Source organism: Rhincodon typus, chromosome 30 (genome assembly GCF_021869965.1).
Source record: "Rhincodon typus isolate 14 chromosome 30, sRhiTyp1.1, whole genome shotgun sequence".
Lineage (NCBI taxonomy): Eukaryota > Metazoa > Chordata > Chondrichthyes > Orectolobiformes > Rhincodontidae > Rhincodon > Rhincodon typus.
The window spans coordinates 32,147,465-32,172,948 of NC_063361.1; the positions used below are offsets into that span (position 1 = coordinate 32,147,465).

The following is a 25,484-nucleotide window of genomic DNA, read 5'->3' on the forward strand; positions in this document are numbered from 1 at the left end:
AAGACGATTACCAACACAGCCGCTATCTCCATAGCTACCAGGGACTTAAACTTCAGTTCAATTCATTTCTCCAGTCCATTTTGCCACAACCTTCTCATTAATACTCATTTCATTCAATTCCTCGTGCTCCCTAGTCACTTGGATTTCTAATTCTAGGATATTTCTTGCATCTTCATCAGTGCAGACAACCACAAAATAAATATTTCACCTCTTTGCCATTTCTCTAATCCTTGTTATAAATTCTCCTGACTCTGCTTGTAACGGATCCACATTTGTCTTAGCCAAATATTTCGTTTTCACATATCCATAAAGTCCATTTCTTTAAAAATAAAGCAAATCCAGTCCCCTGAGGAACCACCACAACCAATAGCATTCAAAATGGAAAGCCTGCTAGTCAGCACAATAAACTCAGGGGCTCCTGTACGGCTTGTCTGGATCTCTTAGATTGCCTATGGTCACCTTATCCAGCAGTGAGACCATCTCCCTAAAAGGGCTATCCATGCAGTTTTCTGCTTTCAGATACACAACAGAGATACCATCTGCACTCGAGTTTCAAAACCTGGAGCTCAAGCTTGCATAGCCAGTGATACTTCATAATGATATGTTTGTCTTGGAGACATGGTGCGTTCATGACTTCCCATACACTACAAGATATCTGTTCTACTCGGCTGAGCTGCCCTGCTGTAATGAACCTTTAAAAACTATTAATCACAGTTAGAATAACTTCAGTTATTCACCAGCTTCTCTCCCTGTATCAAAATAACAGCCAATTACTGGAGGCTGATAAAGCTAGAAAATAAAAGAAGCACATTTTTTTCTCTTCAAACTCCCCCACTCACCAAACTCGCAATTTACACTCTGTGCATTCAAAGCAACACTCAGCGAAAATCAAAACGTCACTAAGGGAGGCCTTTTTCTATGTTTACTGAAATACAACTGCATTCAAGGTTCTGAAAACTCATATTAAACAGTACCTCATTAATCTGCAGTAGCTGCTCTTAGAGCTTGTTTATCCCTGTTTTAAGGGCTAAAACAAAATTTGACTTGTCTTAACTTAAAGATCAATTTAGGAATTAATTAGAAAGTAAGAAAAACTAGCCTTTAATGAGAAATTAACCCCTAAAGCTCTCCCACTCACTATCCCCCAAGATTAAGTCTAAGTGCTTCTTGTATTTGCCTCCTGTAAATCTCCCATTACTGGGAAGACAAGAGTAAGCACCTTGGGATATTCAAATAAACTTCAGAAGAAGAACTGAAAAACAGAAAACTCAACATTCATGAATGCAAGCTTACTAGACACTTGCAATTGCTTACTTGGAGATTTTGTTAAAAAGATGGGTTATCAAATTCACAAACAGTAAATGATCAGGCATTCTCAGGTAATGGTAACGTGATGACAGCTGTTCCTGTTTGGTGCCATGTTCAGACTGTAGTGTTGCACTACTGTTAGTGGCATATGTAAAGCAAAGGTTCTCTGATTATCCAGCTTGTGAGTGATATATTTCAGCAAGACAACTGATTTAGAAGAATCAAGAATGACAATAGAAATTAAATGCCTTCATACTGTACCTTACCATTACACGCCCACAACAAAAGTACTCATCAAAACGAATGAAAGAGTGCATTGAAATCCCTGACCATGTTTGCAACAGCAAATGTTTGATGACAAAACAGCTGTCTTTAGGCAACAGAGCTATGTTTGTGGAATGTTTTCTGGGGTTAAGTATGCCACGTGAATGTAGGTTGTAACTTCCAGATGCAAAGTTCTAAAGGATACTACCATTAATGGGTATACATCTTAAACTGCCAGCAAACCAACATTAGGAGTTACTTATCAAGGGAGCCATCAGGACAAATAACATTTTACGAATCTATGCAACTACAAAATTCAAAAACAGTAAAAACGCGTGACCAAGAAGACAGTATAAAACTTTGTATAGGGTAGATGCGTAGGTTTTTGCACTGATTTGGTAATGTTTGGGGAGGGTTACGTTCCACTGTGAGTTGTATGAATAGCTCTATTCTTAGACACAATTTATCAAGTGGCAGGCATCAGAACCCTGTTCTAAACATATGTAGGAAGATTTCAAAAAAAGTACTTCCGAACATTTGTCTTTCCAGTACTTGTTCAAAAAAAAAAATGCAGAATTTCTGCTTGAAAAAGCTATGGTGACAAGTGTTAGAAGTAGTATAAAATGTTAGTAGATTTGTATTTTTGTCCTGCGGCCAATTCTATATTAAAAACAAAGAATTTGATTCAATTGAGATTTTCAAAATCATGAGTGGGCGCGATAAAGTGGATAGGGAGAAACTTTTCCTCCTGGTAAAAGGAATAACAACGAGAGGGCACAGATTTAAAGTGATTTTCGAAAGGCACAAGTGTGACGTGAAAAAATAACAATGCGCTGCTTGGTGGAAGCATGTTCAATTGAGGAATTTGAGAGGGAATTGAACGATTATAGGAACAGAAATGACATGCAAGGGTATGGAGAAAAAGCGGGAAATTGGCACTAGGTAAAGATGGTCATATGAAGAACTGTTGCAGGCATGATGGGCCAAATAGCCTCCCCTATGCACACTTCTGTGAGCTTTAAGTGGTTTATGTTGACAAATAGAGATTGATAGTACATAATTAGACAGTAATGTTATGTGCAATTGCAATCTCATCCTTCTTAATATAAAATTCTAAGTTTGTGTTATTTGAAGCATGTCAGAACTGTCTATTTTAATACTGATTCAAGGCTCATATCTGTATATGCAGATTTTTCTACAAAATTGTGACTGATATAAAATGTAATATCTCACAGATGGGGTACGTTGACTGGTGTACTAAGGAGAGAACAGATGGCTAGGAGCGAGTTTCACGTCTAACACACCAGAGGGCTTTGGATGACCTCCATAAACTACAAGAAAGAAAGATCAAGCAGTTTATAAACTTCAGCCAAATCACGACTGCATTTGAATCTGGAGCACTCAAAATACTCTCACACTTAAGCTTCTATCTGGAACTGTTGCCAATTCTCACCCATAGCAATGACCATAATCATTATGACTACTGCATGGAACTGTGTAGCTCCCTATGGTGCTATTTTCTTTTCTTTAATTCAGCTGCCAGGAAAAAGTGTGTGTTGTAATTTTCAGGAAAATTTTGTTTGTTGGAGATGGAATATTGTTCATGTGCAGAACAGGTGTAATCACAAAAAAAGGATTTACCATCCTCATGAACCAGAAATTATATCACTAATAACACAGTGTGGAGCTGGAGGAACACAGCAGGCCAGGCAGAACCAGAGGAGCAGGAAAGCTGATATTTTGGGTCTGGACTCTTGTTCAGAAATGGGTCCCGACCTGAAATGTCAGCTTTCCTGCTCCTCTGATGCTGCTTGGCCTGCTGTGTTCCTCCAGCTCCACACAGTGTTATCTCTGACTCCAGCATCGGCAGTTCTTACTATCTCTCAGAAATTATATCACTATTTTCTAATGACTCTCAAACTTCAGGATTTCAATTTTTGCATAGTGACCCAGATTTTTCTATCAAAATAAGAGTTATTTATGTGTAAATGGTACAACAATGCCAGGCTAGGGCAGATGCACTGTTGACTATAGATTTCCATAATACAGATGTCGAAATTCCCCATTCCAGCATTAGCTCCAGAGAAACAGTAACTTGCTCTGTGCCTCACCATTGAATGGTGTGAAGCTGATGCAATTGTACAGCAGATATAAATGTATAAATTTGCCTTAGAAATCATGGAGTTTTATTCCCAAACATTATTTTAACAACGTGAAAAGTAGTCACTTGGTAGTACAGAACTTGAGCACTATCAAGAAAGAAGACATGCTGTCAAAGCTTTACATCTTGCACTCATCAGGACAGATGCAAGAATGCCAGATTTCAAAGGGAGCAACAATTGACACTGCATGAGAAAAGGCTTCTGAATGGTTGGCAATTGACACTCCTTGGTTAAATTTTTCCACAGAAAATGCACCCGGAAACCTTCTCTTCCATTCTTTTGTTTAATTCAACTTTGCCTGCAGAGGAGACAGCCCTGCATGTGAATATATACAGTCTCCAGTGAGCACAAGTGAGTCTGACTGATTAATTAGTAATCTAATCAGAGCCAAACTCAAAAAAAAAAGATTAAATTGGTTCTTCGTATAATTCTTAGTACACTTGCGATTGTTTATCACATGCTGTCCAATTGCAGAATCACATGTAAAATTAGACATTATGTTCTGAGTTTTGCAAGAAATGGGCTGGTTGAGCATGGTTGGCACTCTGCCTATTGCAAACAGCCGAAGGGTCATGCTATTTGATGCAAGATGCCAATCCCCTACATGATGTCACATCAGCACAGAAATTCCTGTACCACATTTTATCTTATCTGTGATATTTATTATTACTGTTGCTGTAACAACGTGAAACTTCAACTATTGTGAACTTTTAACTTATTCCTTTATTTTCCTAGTTTAAACTATTACCTATTTCTTTATTTGTCTAATATTCTATGAAGTGATGCTCAACTTTTTAACTCTTGTTTCCCATAAAACTTTGGTACCTAAGCTCGTTTTTTGCACCTAGGTACCAAAGACAGCACCATGTGTGGCGACATTACACACTTCTCACTGTACTCCTGTACGTGACAATAAAATCTAAAATCTAAATCATTTTTTAAATATTTCACCCTTTCAAGGTATTTTAATTGTGAGAAGTTTTTAAAACGTGAAATGGCTTTTTTTCAAATATTACTTGGTGTGTTTTTCCTCTCTCCTTATCCAATCTCTCTCACCCTCTCCATTTCTATTTTGAGGCCTGATCTGATAACGAATTAACCAACTCTAAGTTTTATTTCCTTCTCAAACCTGGTGCTGTTAATTTCAAAACCTTCCATCCACTTGTTTCAGAAGAAACAGACTTATTTAGCCTGGTCACTCAGGTCCTAGATGTTCCATTTACCAGCCTGTGATCTTATCAGCTCACATTTTCACCAACTCAATCACAAAAGAATCTAAAACCTAAATGCAAAAGGGTAAGTCCAACTATTGATAGGTGCCATCGGATACTCTGCTACAAAAAAAACCAAACTTGTTTACAGAATTTTATTCCTTCATTCTGTTTTTTATTTGCTATTCTCCTATTTATGGCTGCTACTCTGATAGCTAGTACAAAATGCTAAATGACTGACCTTGACATTCAAATAATACCTGGTGTAAAACTACTCAATAGGAAAGGCAATAACGCACTTATCTTGTTTGAAACTTAATGGTAACTCGTGCATAGTGCAATAATCTATTTAAATCAGTCCACTTAGTTTGTACAATAAAATGAGTAATTTTTGATCCGAGAAATTGCTGCTGCCGAAAGGGCAGATTTTAAAGTCTGGTTTGATGCCTTATTTCAAAGATAATACCTTTGACAGTGCTGCTTCCTTCAATACTGCACTAAACTGTCCATGCTGTATGACTGTATGATTCTGTGTGGTCATCTTACTGGATTGGGATCAGAAGTACCTAAGTCAGAATTGACAATGCTCCGACTGAAATAAGGCTGATGCAAACCTGTTCATAAAACAAACAATTTTGTTGTTACAAACTCTAGCGAATGTTGTGGTATGATTAAGGTCTTGTTAAGTAAATGCTGACACATGCTTATGGATGACTTGAATAGAATCAGATACAGGTTGTTCTCCTATAATGTGATAGTTGCGTTCCTATGTGACCTCGCGCTATAGAAAATTGTGCCATAGAAAACTGCGTTATACGGAAATTGCTTTAAAAAAAAAAAATCGCTATACCTGTATAGCAGAAAGTTTCCGTTATCCAAACAGTTACAGCCAATTTGCGTTAACAAAACACGTCTTATAGCAGAACCACCTGTAAAACCATACTGGTCATCTGAAATTTGTAATGCCCACCTATTATTTCTGACTCACTTATCAAAAGCCTCCTTCAACATTGTGATTGTCAGCAACTTTAAGTACTTCTTAATGGAATCATACAGTACAGAAGAGGCCCTTCAGTCCATCAAGTCTGTGCTATCAAAGGTACACTAAATCTATACTAGTTTCTCTTTACAACACGAGGCCCATACCCTTGCATGTTAAGACACTTCAACTGCTTATCTAAGTAAATTTTAAAGGTTGTGAAGTTACCTGCCTCAACTACCCTGCCAGACAATGCATTTCAGATCACCCACTGATGAAAAATGTTTTCCTCAAATCCCCTCTAAACTTCCTGCCTTTCACTTTAAAATTATGCCCCCTTGTTACTGACCATTCAACTAAGGAGAACAACCACTTTTTATCCACCCTGTTTATGTCCTTCATATTTTTATACACCTCTCTCTAGTCCCCCTCAACATTCTCTGCTCCAGAGAAAACAACCCGAGTTTATCCTGAGATAGCAAGAATTGCAGATGCTGGAGTCAGAGATAACAAAGTGTGGAGCTAGAGGAACACAGCAGGCCAGGCAACATTAGAGGAGCAGGAAAGCTGACGTTTTGGGTCGGGACCCTCTTGCTGCCTGGCTTGCTGTGTTCCTCCAGCTCCACACTTTGTTTATGTGAGTTTATCCTGCCTCGCGTCATTGCTGAAATGCTCCATCCCAGGCAACATCCTGGTGAATCTCCCCTCTCCAGTGGAATCACATCCTTCCTACAGTGTGGTGACCAGAACTGCACACAGTACACAAGCTGAGGCCTAACCGAAGTCCTACACTGCTCCAACGTAACCTCCCTGCTCTTTATAATCTGTGCCTTGAATGATAATGACAAGTGTCCTTTATGCATTCTTAACTACCCTATTAGCCTGCCCTGTCACCTTCAGGGATTTGTGGACAAACATCCCAAGAGCACTATTTCTCTGAGCTTCCTAGTGTCCTGCCATTCACTAGGTATTCCCATGATATTTTTCCTGGCATTTTTTCTTATTTTTGAATGCAATTTCCACAACTCCACTTCCTTGTCGACTTTGAGACATATAAATAGCACTACAGAATAACACGTGAAATAACAGGTTACAAATGAAGTGTTTTTCTTATGTTGAATAACATGTGAGATGTGGAACAGAATAAGCTTATTCACCTACCTCCCAAAATTCTGGTCTCCTAGTCATAGAAATAAATATGGAGGTGCAAGAGCATGATATAAAGAGATTTAGAAGGCTGATCCCAGAGAAGATTATATCTAGTAAAGGTAAAGTCACTATAGTCGGTAGAGAGACACACAACTGGTGGTTGTTTAACTCAAGGGTCACTGCACCTCAGGCAAAGGGAGAGGTTGAGAAGTACAGTCCTTCATGGTAGCCTCAGCTGGTGTGGGAATTGAACCCATGCCGTTGGTATCATTCTGCATCGCAAATTGGCCGTCTAAACTAACCAAATCCCAGGCAGTAAAACATATTGAAAAGACTCCAAAAAGAGGCAACCTGACAGAGGTTACCTGGTCCTTTCAGAAATTCTTTTTAGTGGCCCCCCTCCCAATAGTCAGCAGGAAATTCAAGAGCAAATATGTAGGGAGATCTCAGAGATCTCTAAGAATAACAGAGTTTTAATGGTCGGGGATTTTTAACATTCCAAACATGGACTGGGATTGCCATAGTGCAAGGGGCTTGCATGAGGAGGAATTTGTTCAGTGTGTTCAAGAAAAGTTTCTTATTCAACACATGGATGTACCTACTAGAAAAGGAGCAATACTTGACCTTTTCTTGGGAAATAAGGCAGGGCAAGTGACTAAGGTGTTAGTGGGGGGACATTTCGGGGCGGGTGATCACAATTTTATTAGTTTTAAAATAGGTATGGAAAAGTATAGGCCTAATCTGAAAGTTAAAGTTCTAAATTAGAGTAAGGGCTAACTTTGATGGTATTAGACAGGAACTGTCAAAAGTTTGACTGGAGGAGGTTATTTGCACCTAAAGAGATGTCTGGCATGTGGGAGGCTTTCAAAAATGAGATAATGAGAGTTCAGCAACAATATATTCCTGTTGGTGTGAAGGGCAAGACTGGTAGGTGCAAGGAACACTGGATGACTAGAGATATTAAGGAACCAGTCAAGAAAAAGAAGGACGCATGTGTCAGGTATAGACAGCTGGGATCAAGTGAATCCCTGGAGGAGTACACTTAAGATGGAAATCAGGAGGGCAAAAAGGGAACGTGAAGTAGCTTTGGCAAATAAGTTTGAGGAGAATCCTGAGATTCTACTAGTACATTAGGACAAAAGAGCAACCAGGGAGAGAATAGGGCCTCTTAATAATCAACAAGGCTGTCTGTGCATGAAACCACAGGAGATGGGTGAGATACTAAACAAATATTTCACCTCAATATTTACTACGGAGAAAGATACGGAAGCCAGGGAAATTGGGGAAATAAACTGCGATGTCTTGAAAGCAGTCCGCATTACAGAAGAGGAAGTGCTGAATGTTTTGAAACACTGATGCATATTTTTAGTTCCTTGGTAGACAAGGGGGGTGAAGAATGCTTTTGGCATGCCTACCTTAATTGGTCAGAGCACTGAGCACAGGAGTTGGAACATCATGTTGCAGCTGTACAGGTGGCTGTGAGACTATTTTTGGAATACTGTGTGCAATTCTGGCTGTCCTGCTATGGGAAGGATGTTGTTAAATTAGAAAGGGTACAGAAAAAATTTGCAAGGATGTTGCCTGGACTGGAGGCTTTGAGTTAGAAAGACAGCCTGGATGGACTAGGACCTTTCTCCCCTGAGGCATTGGAGGCTGAGGGCGATCTTAAAGAGGTTTATAAATCATGAGAGGCATAGAAAAGGTGAATAGCCATGGTCTTCTTCCAAGGGTAGGGGAGTCCAAAACTAGATGGCATAGGTCTAAGGTGAGAGGGGAAAGATGTAAAAGGGACATAAGGGGCAACTTTTTCACACAGAGGATGGTGAATGTATAGAATGACCTGCAAGAGAAAGTGGTAGAGGGAGGTACAATTACAACATATAAAAGAGATTTGGACAGGTCCATGAATAGGAAAGGTTTAGAAGGATATGGACCAAGCACAGGCTAATGGCACTAGTTTAGGATACCTGGTCAGCATGGATGAATTGTTTCCGTGCTGTATGAATCTATAACTCTATGGTGTTTGACAGGATAGACATAAAGAGGATGTTTCCACTTGAGGGAAAAGACAAGACTGGGACCATCAGTATAAGTCCATCACTCTACAACTTTCCTTCTAAGTTGTGCTGCTGCTGTGAGGATCTGTGCATACCCAATCAGTGTGAACAGTGCACCGACGCATTGACTTCCAACTTTGGAAGTTGCTGTCCCCACACAATCTCAGAGGTTTGTTTACTAAAAACAAATGTAGGGAATATTGGTCACTAATATATCTAAACAGGAATCAGGACAAACGTCTGATTGAGCGAATAACTTGTACACACTGGAAGGCAAGATGAATATCCCCATGCCATGGACTGGTTGGGTCAAATGGTCTGACTCTTTGCTGTAAATTCTATGTAAAGTGTATTCCAAGACTTCAGTCCCTGAAGCTGAAGAAACTAAATACAACAACTGCTGTTTGGCTTACAAGAACTGGTCTTTATAAACATAGGCAAATGTTAGACTTTCAGCACATGACAGGGTTGAATAAGGAAGAACCTTCATCCCTGTTGCTGTCAGTCCATTGGAACATCCCAATGTGTATGGGTCACTGAGTAACCATCATCCATCCATTATACAGCCCAATGTTATGATTTATGGCATCAGTAAATGTCACTTCTGCTAGGTGGTAAGAAAATGGAATTCTGAAATAAGTACTGGTATGTCAACAAACCTCTTTACGATCTCACCCTCTATACTTGAATGTTTATCAGATAAAAAAAGGGACTAAAGGTTACAGGCATTTGTACAGACTGTCCTGAAAAACAAAATTACTTATGGTCCTATTATGATGGAGGTTGAAGGGGTCACTGCTTCCGTTTCTAGTTCTAGTTCTCTATTGGTCACAAAAAATTTTAATTGTTATTAGGTTGGTGATCTACCAATTATATAGGTGTCAGCCTGTGCAAGGTTTGGTGTTATAGAGTCATACAGCACTGAAAACAGACCCTACCAGTCCATGCCAAACACAATCCCAAATTAAACTAGTCCCACCTGTGTCAGCCTGTTTTCTTTAGTGAACGATAACTTATTGGTTCACAAACAAACACAAACTTACCAAAACAAAGATGCAAAGATTATGACTAACCATTTAGACTGCGCAAATACACACACAATGATCAAACTTAACACACCCACACTGCGCTGAGGAGAAACAACAATATTGAAAACTCTGCAAAGTGTCAACTTCAAAGTATTTGGCCAAGTAATAGTTAAACTCATGAAAAAAAAGGTAAACTATGGATTGTCCCAAATTGTGTTCTGATTCCAAGGTTATTCTGCACATAGATACTGGGGTATATTCCTGAAACAGTTGTAGCTAGCTGAGTTCCCTTGACTCCAGATGACAGAATTCTCCACAGGTGATAAAGATGACTTTCAGTGGGTTGCAAACCGACACAGTTGCAAAGAAGGAGAGAGCAATAGGCTGCTGCTTTTCAGGCAGGTTAAATTCTCTCTGAGTTAAAAATTGAACAGTCTTATTCCACCCACAACTGGACCATTGTGACTTCTCCCTGAACGTTTTTTAGGCTGTATGACTCCTTCTGAGCTCCCTGCTCCTTCAGGTTGCAGGCTGTTGCTTTTGCATCCTCTACCTTTTCCTGAGCAAAGTATCCTCTGTTCAACAGTTCAAGATATGGGTTCACAAACTATTTAAAAACTAATATTTGGATCACGTCCCCTCAGAATAGTCCAACGATCATAGTAATAGATAAATAGAGGCTGGTTGGGCCAGGCAGACAAGCAACAGGATGGAGCAGTGACCCTAAGCCGTATTTCACTGGAATTAAGAATAGCATCAAGTTCCTTCAGTGCCCAGTAACAACCACAAGTACATAGCAAGTGTGCTTTTCTACAAAGTGGCATTAACTAAAATAATTGGCTGAAACAAACAAGCTAACGCATGTATGCTGCATAATTATAAGAGACTGAATGGTGGGTGAGGTGATTCCACTCAAAGATAACATGTACACACAGAAATTCTTGTAAGACAGGCAAATAGTCAAACCACCCTTATCCATTAGATCTATTCTGAGTGCATAATGACAATTCTTGTCACACTCAAGCAAATTCAAAGGATTCCTCAATAACTTACATACATTCTCACACCACAGAGGTTGGGCGCTATTTAATCAATTACCTAGAACAGTTGTAAAGGACTCTTGTGGCACAGTGGTAGTATCCCTACCTCTGGATCAGGAGGCTTGGGTTTAAAGTCCCATCTTCCCTAGAGATGTGTAATAACATATCTAAACAGGTTGCTTAGGGAAATACCTGGAACCTTTGTAGATTTTTTCTGACCAACCTCTTCAGAAAAGATATTACACAGGTCTGGAGCAGGTGGGACTTGAACCTTGGGCTCCTGGTTCAGACGGAGGAAAATTACCACTGCATCACAAGTAGAAAGGAGATGGTGGCAAAATGGTAATATCACTGGACTAGTAATGTAGAGCCCCAGGTTTGTACTTTGGAGCAATTCGAGTTCAAATCCCACTACAGCAGCTAGTGGGATGTAAATTCAATTAGTATCAGGGCTGTTGTGCTGCAATGGTAGTATTTGAGAAACATCAGTCATGAGGACAGATTGAAGAGTTTGGGATTGCTCTCCTTGGAGAGATGAAGGCTAAGAGGAGATCTGTTAGACGTTCTCAGACGAGAGGTCTGGATAGAGCAGTTAAGGAGAAACTGTCCTTGCTCGTCAAAGGATTGGGTATGAGGAAACCACAGATATGAAGTGATTTGTGAGAGTAGAAAAGGAGGACATAATTGGTTCAAGTTTGCAATTCACTGCCTGGAAGTGTGGTGACAGTAGAGTCAATTGAGGCATTCAAGGCTGCTTTGCTTCTATTCAAATAATCATCCAATGTGCAGGGCAGGAGAATAGGTAACGAACAGGTAATAGATAATGACAGGTAACTCATTTGGAGAGCCAGTGCAGGCTGAATGGCCTTCTTCTACTATCACATCTTTAGGACAGTCAATAAATAAAGAACACAAATGTTCAGAGAAAATGAAAAGAAACATTCAATATTTTACATGCCCCCATCATTTTTCTCCAGGCATTTCTCATCAACAATGCGCTGGAGATTAATCTTTAATTCCTGGAAGCTCCAGGACAATTGTGGAGCGTTGGCAACCAATATAGTCTCTATGTTGAATGGGTATTGCTGTACAGCAGTTTAGCATATAACACGGAGGCACTAACATGCTGCTCGTAGCCAAGGATCGCTTTAGATTCAGGCATGTAGAGCAAACTGAAATTAAAGGGAACACTGTTGCCAATAAGACCATAACACGTAGGACTCAAAGTAGGCCATTCAACCCATTGAGTCCGTTCTGCCATTCAGTGAGATATTTTCAGACCAGACTTCTAAGCAGAAAAGGCTTGCGATGTAAAAATCTCAAAAAAATGGGAAGAAATGTATTATAGAAATATAATAATTGGACATTGACTTATTAATTTTATTAAATCATTCAGAAAGGATGACATTAAAACTGTCAGTGTCTAAACATTGTGTATATCCAATCTACATTGGACTCTAAATGGAGGTGAACAAAACTTTGCAACACATTGCATTTACACTGCAACTGTTATGTTTTGTTTCAGAGGAGGGTGAATTAGCATCTATCCACAGGAGGAGAAATTAGGGCAACTGTGGAGGTGGGTTTTAAGGAGTGCCTCAAAGTGAGAGGGAATTCCAGAGCTTAGAGGAGGAGATCACCATCACACCTACCTTTCCCCAACCCCACCCCTCCTCTCTATTTATTTCTGAGCTCCCTTCCCCCTCCCCATTTCTGAAGACCTGCTCCTCTGATGCTGCCTGTGTTCCTCCAGCTCCACACTGTGTTATTCCAGAGCTGAGAGCCTTGTCACTGAAGGTACAGCTCCCAGTGATAGAGTGGTAATTATTATGAAGGATACATAAGAACCCAGAACTGGAGCAGCTATGGGATCTCACAGCGTTTTTGAGGACTTTACAGAGATAGGAATTTGAAGTCAAGGACTAAGAAGTTTAACTGAGGGACAGGCAGAAATGGGGGCGACAGGCAAGAGTGGAAACGAGACAGGGTGGGAGGAAGGAGTTTAGAGGAAAAGAATGTGAAGATGAGGAGATGTGGAGAAGGAGAGAAGAAAACAGCAGAGCAGGAGGCAGAGGTTTAGCGGTAGGGGAGTGGGTAGAGAGGGTATACAGAGTCAGAGATGAAAGAGGTGGATGAGATTGAGCGTTTAGTCCCTGTTCATGTAGGAAAGTAGCAGCCTACTTGCACAGAATAAGCTCCTGTAAACAGCAACAATAACACCAGTGATAAGTCTTGTTCTGTTACAAAGAGGGTGAAGGGATCTTTTACAACCAGCTGAGAGGGCCTCCGTTTAAAGGGTTTTTTTTATCTGAAATTCAGTCCAGTGCTGCTTCAGTAGCTGGCACTGATTGGTGTCAGAACTTTATAAACTGCTGGTGCTAAGTCTTATCATAAATAAGCAAAGGGACATGAATTTAGAATAATTTTCAAAGGTGGAAGAGGGTGGGCAAAAAAAAAAAAAAAAACAGGATGGGGTTAACAACGTTTAGGTACTGACCAGGTAAATAATGCACCTACAGAGAAGTTGCAGTCACTAACATTCCCCATGCACTCACCTGCAATGACAGAGTCCGCAGACCCACAGACCGCGTTACAAGCTCATACATTGTACAGGCGCCGTGCAAACTCGCTTCACCCGCTTTGTTCTTCAAGGATTTTTCTTTATGTGGTGGTCCTGGGATCGGCCAGTAAGATCTAAAAGAATTAAACTGCAGCCGGAAGAAAAAGCTGCAATGTCCGCCCCTTTTTAATTTTGGTTCCCGGGTCACCAAGTCGAAGTCGAAAGTAGAAAGATGTTTCCCGAGATCTTTTTCCTTTTTTTTAAAAAAAAAGTATTTGCAATCCCTACCATTAGTTAAATATGTTATTTCTCCACCTCTCAGTCAAAATCTTCCAACACCTACCTGGTCTAGCTGAAATGTATGTCATAAGCCCAATTAGTTTGCACCATTGTTAGCTGTATTTATGAAAGTATTTTCCCCCTCTGATTTCAGTTCAGCGTGTCTTACAAATTATAAAAACCGAAAGAACTGTGGATGCTGTAAATCAGAAATTGCTGGAAATGCTCAGCAGGAGCGGCCTCTGGCAGTGGAAAGTTGAATTCTCAAGTTTTTTTTATTCTAAGTTAATGTATTGCAGGGCAAAGGTATTTTGACTGTATTTTTATATTGAATACACGTGACACTAAATGATTCAATTCAATTCATCTGTAGAGAGAAATCACAGTTAACGTTTCGGGTGGAATGACCCTTCCTCACAACAAATTACAAATTATAATTTGCTTTCAGGCAAATTTGCATCTTCATTTTTTGCACGCAGCCCGATTTCCACTACAAAGTACATGCTCCTCGGGCAGTCAACACCAGAAACAATTCAGATCTGAGATTCCTGTCGGATTGAAAGCTGTGTCTGGGTGGTAAAGCAACGCTTGTCTCTGAGCTTCTAAAGGTCCTGATGGATTCCAGACACTTTACGAATCCTGAAAGTATTCCATGTTGGTTAGTCTAGTTGGGTGGAAAGCTGGGCTGCAATGCAGAGTAATGCCAAAAGCATTGGTTCAATTCCCATGCCTGCTGAGGTTACCATGAAGGATGCTCCTTCTCAATCTCTCTCCTCATCTGAAGTGTGGTGACCCTCAGGGTATACCACTACCAGTTGGCTTTCTCTAATGGGAGAGCTGCCCTGTGTTCTGGTAAGTTTATGTGATCTTACCAGCTATATTGTGTACACTCAATGGTTGGTATTAGTGCTGTTGAAATGTCCTGAGATTGTTGAAGGCACTATATAAATGCAAATGTTTTTCTGCCATAGGGATTTCAGTCAGCGTGAGTTGTGTTGGGTGGTGGGTTTCCGCAATTACCCTTAGGTGACAGCAAAAGGATGGGAGCCAAGGTTCTTGCTGTCAACCTCTGCTGAATGGGGACATGAATGAACATAGATGAAAGCATAATCATACATCACCTGACAGTGATGCCCAATGTTGTTGAATAATCTCCTGACCATTCACAGTTGAGGCTTCCATATGCTGGATCACCATTTAGCTGAGTACCAGAGCACATTGAAGTTGGAACTATTCCTCAGAACAAATCAGGAGAGAAGAGAGTGGAAATTGACGGAAATTGGAAAGGGGGAAGAAAATGTGGGCAAGTAGACCTGCTGAATTCAAACTCATTTACACATTGTCCTTTAAAGTTATTGATGGAAGATATCTGTAATAAACCTAGACGATGACAAAAATATTGGAATAACTGAATGAATAGTTTGATTTTTAAAAATGATTTTAAGAACAGTTGTGTAAAGGTCATTTAAAGCAAGCATAATTCCCCAAGCATTTCTAGTTCACTTACTGAAGGGATTCTTAAAATAATTGTGTAGAATCTTTTAGCTGCCACTGTAACCACCTGAACACTGGATGTAAAGGTTAAACTCTGTAGCAGACCAAGTCACCAAGTCCTGTTTAAATGAAGGATACTGCTTCAATATGCTATCCCCTTAAATAAGGGCACCATTGGATTATCCCAGCATCTACAGTGATTTGCTTTCATGTCAAGAACAGAAATGAGGTGAGTTGATCTAAAGACAAGTGGTTTGAATATTTTTTGCAAATGCAAAAACCTCTTTCATTCTTGGGATCTGTGCATCATTGGCAGGGCAAGAATTTGTTGCCATTCATAGTGACCATTCCTGGGCTTGGTGGTGGACTGTCTGATTGAACAGTTGCAATATGGATGCTAGGGTACAGTTTTATACAAATAACTTGCAAGGAAAGGGGGTCTAGTGGTGCAGTGACAGAGTGCATGCCTCTGGGCCAGAAGATCCAGTTTTGAGTCTCTCTGGAGCTTGTGATTCAGTCGTGTTAAAGCATGTCCAAATAGGTTGATTATTTTAAAAAAAACTTGCAGGCCACTTCAAAGGAGTCAATCAACATATTTCAAAATATTTTGTTGATTGTAATAGTTCACTCTTTGTGATGCCCTGCAAGGGTGAAAGGAGATAGTGGCAATGCAATTTGTCTAGTATTGTAGAACCATGCTAATATTCTGGGTAGAAGGATTTGAATGCCACCATGGCAGATTTTAATTCAATTAAAAAAAAAGCTGGGCTAATCATGACATGTAAATATTGTTGATTGACATAAAAAAACCCCATCTGGTTCACTGATGCCCTTTAGGGAAGGAAAACTGCCATCCTTACCCGGTCTGGCCTACATGTAACTCCAGACCCACAGCCATGTGGTTGATACTTAATTGCCCTCTGGTTAATCAAGGGTGGACGATAAATGTTGGTGAGGCCAGCAACACCCTCATGCCAAAGGAGCAGGCGTAGGCCATTCAGCCCTTTGAGCCTATTCTGTCATTCATAGACCTAACTCCATATTCCATGAGCAAATATAAAACAAAGGTGTTTTATTAAGGCAGGTCCCATTGTCTTTCATAAAGGTATCATTTCCCCACCTCTGTGCTGCTTGGATATGGCAGTCTGCAAGCTTCAACATCTTTCACTTTCAGCTACAATGCTTTCACTTAGAATAACCAATGGGAGGTCACTACACCGTACAGCCCAGAGACTCCTGTCTCTCTCTTCCACTCTTCCTCTTCCTGAAACTTCCCAACAGCAAACCCAGAAAAGACCTGTGAAGAGCGTGAGAGGAAAATCATCCAACAGCAGTGTGACTGATGAACAAGACCATCACTTGTTGAAAATGTTTGAAGGGTACAGAGGTCAGGAACTCAATGATTTAAAAGCTAAGGAATGAGGTTCTTTCCTGATATTCCTGTACTAAAGTTTGACCTGGGACTGAGATGAAGAAAAATTTTGCTCATCTAGAGAACAGTGAGCCTGTGGAATTCTCTACCACAGAAAGCAGTGAAGGCTAAAATGGTGCATGGTTTTAAGGAGGTGGCTATAGCACTTAGGGCTAAAGGGATCAAAGGATGGGGGGAAACGGGAATAAGCTATTGAGTTGGATGATCAGCCATGACCATAATGAATGGTGGAGGAGGCTTGAATGGCCAAATGGCCTACTTCTGCTCCTATTCTCTACGTTTCTATGCATTGAAATTGTAGATTTAGAATATTATTAATGATATCAGTGAAAAGAAAGGTAAAATAAATAAAGGAATTGGTTAAAAGCATGAAAAGGAAACTTTTTCCAGGCTGTGGGGAATGAACAGGGGTGTGGGATTAATCTGTAGCAGGGAGCTAGTGCAGACAGGAAGGGTTGAATGGCCTGCTGCACACTAGAGTTAAAGGAATTGCTTTTACAATTCTGCATAATGGCAGAACTCAACTTCAGTTTTCACAGTTACTGTTGTGTTTTGGTTATTAGAGAATTTATATTGTGATAATTTATATTGTGCTTTTCATGACACTAGGATCTCCCCAAGTGCTTTGTAGACAATGAAGTCATTTTGAAGTGTAATCACTGTTTAAATGTTGGAAACACACCATCCACTTTGCACACAGCAAGCTCTCACAGAAATGTGATAATGGCCAAATAATATGTTTTCAGAATGTTGCCTGGTGCATAAAGTATTGTCTAGGTGACGGGGATATCACCTACTTTCCTTCAAAATTGTTCAATGCAATCTTTTAATTCCACATAAGAAAGCGGAAGGACCTTGGTTAACATTTCAACTGGGAAGTGCCACCTCTAACTGTGCACCACTCAGTAATGCACTAGAGCATTAGCCAAGATTATAAACCTCCACAGTGGGACTTGGATCAAGACCGTTATTTTGTAACAACAAAGAAAAAGAAAATAACATTAATTTAATTCTAGATGCCCATATGGATCGATAAAATAATCAGTCACATCATGTGGCACTAAGTGAGTTAGTTCAAGAAATTTCCAGGCTGTGTACTTAAACTGAATTATGCTGCTTGATTTAACTCAATGCAATGCAAATATCATCAAAACTGGTCTTAAGTCACAAAAAGTCAGCCTGAGTTCTTATCTTGGTTCTTCTCCACTCAGTTTGATAAAAACTACAAATACAAATACATTGAAGAATCTCTGGGCTTGAAACGTTAACTCTGTTTTCTTCCCACAGTTGCTGCTAGACTAGTTGAGTTCTTCCAGCAATTTCCATTTCCATTTTTAATGCTACTTTATACAGCCTGGTGTCAAACCTTGCTTTAAAATGTCCTCTGAACTGCCTTGGAGCATTTTATTAATATGCAGATTCTTTATAAATAAAGGTTGTTGTTATTATTAATATTGGGTAAATAATCTGCACAACTCATTGCATTCCGAGAGAAAAATGTTGACTAAAAGGTATCTTCAGGCAAACATAAAATTGCAGGGTAAAACACATATATAAATATATTTTTAAAACTACAATATAAATAGATTTTTATTAAGTTTGTGAAATAGATTTTTAAAATGACCTCATTGCTGCAGCCAGAGCTCATGAAACCAGCAAATGGTGTCTAAATGTTGATTCCAAATGCAGATAACTGAGAGGGCACTGACTTACTCCTATTTTCATTCATGCCTCATTTGTCAGGATGACAAATGCCAGGATCAAAGGGCATTATCTCATATTTATTGGCTGTCTTCCACAGGGCAAGAGGTTTCTCGACTAATTGCTGGCAGAGTAAACCACACCTTTTTTCTCCCCCTTTTATACATTCAGAAGCAAGACCTTGAAGTGAAAGATTATCATCTAGTGCAGTGAGATTCTGAAATAATCCCTTAGTTCAGAGCCAGGAATGAGGAACGAATGGGTCTGCAAACAGGAGGTTCACATGGAAGGCATCTTCCAACCTTTACGAATTTTCTCTGAGCAAAAATAACCCTTCGAATGTTAATAACCTTCACATTTCTCTCCCCTCTTTCTGCTAGTTAATGTTAGTTATTAACAGGTGCAGTTGTCTGACCAGAAATACTCTGCAGATGCTCATGTCAGTTACTTCCCTTTAGGATGTAAATAGAAAAATACTAAGTTCAGTACTTGTGGGACACATGTTGCAGCACATTGGAGTATTGGGTGGTTTGACACAACAAGCAGAGAGGCTGAAACAACTGCACAGAGACAAGTATCACGTCACCAACTCACCCTTTATTTACTTGTGCATAGCCAACTTCGAGTCAGTCCTCTGAACTAAGGGGGTGCTGAATCCCCTGTTTATATTGGTCAGCCAGGTCTTCCTGATTAGCCCCAATCAAGGATCCCATATTCAATAAGATTCACCTGGTAACAATCACTCCAGAGGTGTAGGATTAAGGGCACATGAATGAATGACATCAAACTTATTAAGAAGATGTGGCTAATGAGCTCCTTGCACTGGTTGTTGAAATTGGATGGGGCAGTGGTGGCAGGAAAAAGGAATTTATAGAGATGGGTGGCACAGAGAGTAGAAACAACAACAACATACAAAACAAACTTTCCAGCCCTACTGGTGTATCCTGGCATTAGATTCTAGTCTCCTCCAACATCATCATCATCTTAATCTCATTCCATTCCTTTCTTCCTCGTGTGTACGTAGCTTCCTTTTACACCAGTGCTTCCCAAACTTGTTCCCACTGTGACCTCATTCCAAGGCTTGAAGACTGCCCTGACCTGTCAGTGAACCGTGGGAGTGAGAGGAGAAGAACTATTTCATCTGGTAGTTGTGGGGAGGGGTTGGAGTTTGGCCAATGCTGCCTTGGAGCTCTTACCTGTACTTGGAGTCTTGGAACCGTGCCACCATATCAAGGCTCAGTGTCTCCACTGTAGTTATGGGTAGGGGGTTCACATTCTCTCTGCTCTGTGGGTAAAGAATATTGTCCTGAATTTCCTTTGGATTAATAAATAACTATCTCAAGAGCTCCCCAAGCTGAAACACTTTTCAAAATCTCCTCTACATAATGCTTCATAAGGTTAAAAAACTTATAATAGATAAGCCCCCAGCCTTGCCTTTTCTGGTGGACCACCAGTCTTTCCTGTTAGTTACAACCTCTGACAAATCCAGAACACAAGGTGATGCTTTTAGCATGTCTACATCTTGCCTGTCTTCAGTGCTACTATTTCTTTTCAAATAGTCTTTTCTTGATTATTTTAAAGCTAGTAGGTTATAGTCCATAGTTTATGATTGGTTTCCCTGCCATGTCAAATACTGAAGAATCCCAAAGTTATCTTTGCTTCTAAGATTCCAACCTTATAAATTCTAGAGAAAATAGGCCTACTTTGTATTATCTCTCCTCATAACCCCTGAAATTTAGGTATCATTTTTGTAAACCTACACTGTATTCTCTCCATGGCTAATATATCCTTCCTAAGGTGTAGGGCCCAGATCTGCTCACAGTACACCAAACAGGATTTTGCGTAACTGCAGTATGACTTCTATCTCCTTAAACTCCAGTTGTCTAGCTTTAAAGGCCGGCATTCCATATGTGTTTGTGAAGAGAGATGAAGAGGTGGAGAGATATACCATAGGTGATCCTCGGGCTCTGGATTAATAGTTCAGTCATATTACCACAATGCCAGGACTTCTCCCTTATTGGCTAACTGTAAAGCAAAGAAAATATGTCAATTCGGTCATCCAGGGCCCTTAGTTTGGGGAATTAACAATATATTATAGTGAAACTTGGAGTCAACAGTTCTCATGAGCAGGAACAAGATGCTGAAGATGATTGGGAAACCTGGGGTTTTCTGCTCTGAGAGAAGCAGAGGTAGACACCTCGAAGACCAGAGTCATATTCTTAATCAAAGGATATTCAACCTGAATCTTAGCTGAAGGGAGTAGGAAGGCAGAGCAGTAGTGACTTGTTGGGAGGTGGGTGCAGTTGGATTTTGGGAAGGGAAGGACGTAGGAAAAGGACAGTGAGAAAAAGGGAGTGAAAGTTAACACAGGTCTGCAGCATGCTATGGACATAAAGAGGGTGACCGATTAGATGATGTTCTGGTCATAAACAGAGGAGATATTCCTTTCGTCCAGGCCTGAGCTGTATGAAAGACTGTTGCACTTTACACACAGCACACTCAGTACCTTACTGTATCAATAAGCATTACATTGTCAAATTTTTAATAACTGGCAGCTTACAGGTGCGAATATTTATTGGATCAAACCAGCTGAACAGACACCGAAGTATGAGCTCATTCTTTTTATGAAATAAATCTCACCCACTATCTCCATTCCTTTAGTGGTTCTGCTCAGGCTAAAGAATTTGGTTAGTTAGAAAGTAGCAGAAGTTATTGTGTTTCAAGCTAAGCCCCACGAACCTGTAATGTGTTGTAACACAGCATCTTCGTTATTTCTGTATCATTACACAAGAATCATAGAATCCCTACAGTGCAGAAGCAGGCCCTTTGGCCCATTGAGTCCGCACAGCCCATCCAAAGAACATCTCACCCAGACCCACCCCCTACCCTATCCCTGCATTTCCCACCCTAGAAACTATGGGCAATTTAGCATAGTCAATCCATCTGAACGGCACATCTTTGGATCTTGGAAGGAAACCCACGCAGACACAGGGAGAATGTGCAAACTCCACACAGACAGTCACCCAAGGGTGGAATCGAACCCAGGTCCCTGGCGCTGTGAGGCAGCAGTGCTAACCACTGAGCTACCCCACAGGACAACATACACTGATCAAACGACCTGCGACCGATCCTAACTGTTGCTCTAAGTGCTCAGGCATAATTTGAAGAACTAACAATAAAACAGATGTCAACAAAAACCTGGATAAACTGGATGACAGGATGAGACCCATATGGCTGAGCCAAATGACCTGTTTCTGTGAGACATACCGCATGTAATTCTGTACAACTGTATCGGGCCTCAAGTTCTCCTTGTCACCATCAAAAATAGGGCAGTGGCTTCTATGGAGTTACAGATTAAGATTAGTTTAGATCACGAAGGGATCACAGTAGTAGATCTCTGTCTAATGGTACTCATAGCTATTGGACTTCAGGGCACATTCCTGAATACAAAAGAAATCTAGCAATGAGTTTAAGAATATCTCTTATTAATCATTATCCAGGCTTGGATTAATTTAAATATGAGGAAAAAAAAAATGTATTCACATTGAGCTATCCAGTGGTGAAAAGCAGAAATGCTTCACAGCTAATAAAATACTTTACAAGTGTAGTCACTATTGTAAAGTAAGAGATGTGGAAGGTAATGTCACATTGGTGCATGCGCATTCTATAATTATCTGATCAGTTAAGGGGTTAAGTCTGACTGTGTGATATGGTGATGACACATAGCAAACATCTTTACAGGAAGTTAATGCAATTTTATGTAATCTTGATCTCTCTCACAGCCTAGTAGCAAAATGAAGCCACAGTAAGAGGTCTCTTAAATAGAGATAAAATTTTCCTTACCTCAGCAGATACTGTAATTATTCTTGAGCAATACATGATTGAGAATATTAGAATAATCTCCTTTGTTGTGATGTGCATTGAGGGATGAATATTGGTCAGGGTACACAGGATAACTCCTCTGCTCTTCTGCCAATTAGTGCCAGATGACCAATGCTATGTACCAAGGAAGGAGGGCCTCAGTTTAATGTCTCATCTGAAAGACTGCATTTCTGACAGTGCAGCACTCCTCCAATACTGAAGTACTGCACTGGAGTGTCAATCTAGATTATGTGCTCAAATTTTGTGCAGAGGGAGTCGAATCTGTCAGCTTTTGACTCAGAAGTGAGCACCATTCTGCCTGAGCTACAGCCGACACCAAAACAGACAAAATGGAGACGACACCGAAGCAAATAAACAAGATAAATTTTTTTTGAACAATTTGCTTTTTAGTAAAAACGTAATCCTTCATAGTAAAATATCTCTCTTACATTTACTCAATTCACATGTTGCACACAGGCAACTTGACCATCAGCAATCTCTAAAGAGTTCTGTGTATAATTGTAAAGTTATTTTAAAAAACAAATAAATAAACCCAGACAGATAAATCTCTTTCTAAGGCAAAATGTTCCCATAGAAATATTACAAATGAGAATATTTAGATATTTTTCGTCTTTTTCTACTTTTGACAAATAATATTTGAAATGAGTTTATTTACAAATTGAATGAAGCACCTGTACAACTTCCACTCAGAGTTACGAACATCAGACTATTTTTAAAAAACGCATGAGCAAACAGGGCACAGCCACAGGGTAATCCTTTCATTCCTTGTCTTGATCGGGCAGCGGATTTCTCCCTCAAATGTGGTTTGCTCCTCTGCAGACATTTGATGGGCAACCCACTCATGCAAACTAGTGCGTGATCCGTGAGGGAGGGGTTGGACGGCAATTCAACTGTGGAAAGCTTCGCCATTGAGCAATCCCATCCTCCTCCCAAAGGTCACTCAAGAATGTTTCTCCGGGTGGTGTCTGAGGCAAGAACCCTCTGGATTGTGCACGAGAGAAATTGCAGCATCCCTCCATCTGCATGCCAACTGCAATTAGTTGACTGGAAACAGATGGGTCACCCAAAATTGGGATCTTCCAGGTGTGTGTGTGACTCAAGTTACACGCTGAGCATTACACTAAGTCATGGTAGGTGTTGTGTTATCCTAAGATAAGCCTCTACACAAGTTTAACAAGTTGAACGTTAAAAAAGAAAATTTTTTTTTTCCAAAAATGCATGGTACATTTTATAAATGTGCTGTAATCTAAAAGGAGACATTTTTACAATGATGCTTTGTCTTCGATTATTTACAATACTTGCACAGAATCCTGATGCTACACCATGTGTCAAAGTGTCTGTAGCTGCGGTTTAACACCGGTTTATATAAGATGCTACAAACTCTACCAAAAACAGCGAAACCAGTCTACAGTGTGCCACATGACGGTCAATCACAAGACGCCCACTGCTCCCACATTTAAAAAGTGCATAGGAAAACAAAAAACCAATTACAATGGAGACGAAAACTAGGTCATCCGAGTCAATCCCCACTCTGATACTTTTATTATTAAGTCATCTATTTCTAAAAAAAACCAAACAATCAGAACTATTGTGAATCAAACTGACACGTGGTATTGACTGAACTGGTGGTCATTCATCATGTTCCTGACCACGTATACTGCCTGCAAACATGCCTCACCATCTACAGCCTGGCCACACAAGGTACTGCTCTGCCTGGTACATATGAGCTGGCCAATTCTGATTAGACATATTCCTGGGTGGTTGCCTTTCATGACCTTCAAAGTCCAACTACCCCTCCACTTTCCCACAACTGGTTTTTGGACAAGTCTGCCCCCCATGACACTCCCCTTTCCCCAACTAATTGGAGAAACAAATAGACTCTTTGCCATTCAATTGGATGACTCTTGACTCTCGGTCACTGAGTTTCACCCCACTCAATTTCCAAGACTTTTGCAACTAAATAAAGCAAAAAAACTTTAGAGAAAATGGGATAAATAAATTTGAAAAGTTTTACTTTAATGCTCCTATAATTTTTCTCAGGAGTTACACTGACAGCAGTGTCTATGGATTAACTACAATTTCTGGACCCATCCTAGACCCAAGTTACACTTAAGCAAATCATAATGAAATTCTCTATCACTGGGTGAAAATCTTGGAACTCCCTTCCTAATAGCGCTCTGGGTGTTCCCATACCCCAAGACTGCAGTGGTTCTAGAAGACAGCTCAACACCATCTTCTCTCGGGCAATTAGGGATGGTGAATAAATGCTGGATTAACTAGCGACACCTACATCCCATGAACAAATATTAAAAGACCCTTTTTGTATAGATTGCCTTTATGGTTCAGGTGCAGTAAGCATGTGGAAGAAAGCTTCCCTCAACTGTCCCTCAAGTTTCATTCCTCTCAGTATAAAATCAAAAAGCTCCACACAAAATCATACTACCATCAGTCCATCGATGGGATAATGAAGTATAGGTTACGTGACTTCCATATACAAAAGGTTACTGTCATTATATGATTGATTTGCAATGTTTTACTCAGAAAGGGGCGCAATTGCCAATTTATCAATTTTCTTAGAAATTGAAACAATGAAAGTTTTGATTTGTCAGCAAAGTACCCTGGGATCGAGCTCCAAATTATTAAACTGGGTTTGTAAACACATGACACTGAGATCCACAAAATGTTCAAATAGCTAAAAGGGAAAGATAGCACTCATTTAATTACAGAATGATCCACTGGACTTGATTCAAAACCAACGCGGTCGATGGCAAGATGGTAGAAGCAGTCACAGCATAGAATTTTCTGAAATCCTATTTCCACTTGAAGGGGTTTAAGGTCCATCTTCTGCACAGACACACATGTGCCCTTCACAGCAGCAGCTGTTAGGTGACGATCAAGTGTACGATCTCCATTTAACTTCAATCTTGCCCCCCTCAAC

At 40.1% G+C, this 25,484-nt stretch overlaps 1 protein-coding gene across 1 annotated transcript in view; it reads right to left on the reverse strand.

Moving 5' to 3' along the window:
• Positions 1-13,901, reverse strand: part of LOC109924288 (CDGSH iron-sulfur domain-containing protein 3, mitochondrial) — a 52,622-nt gene extending 38,721 nt beyond the window's left edge. The window contains exon 1 of the mRNA XM_020524299.2: positions 13,754-13,901. Coding sequence (XP_020379888.2) covers positions 13,754-13,804 — 51 coding nt within the window. The 5' untranslated portion in view covers positions 13,805-13,901. The remainder of the gene's footprint in view (positions 1-13,753) is intronic.
• Positions 13,902-25,484: the final 11,583 nt, after the last annotated feature.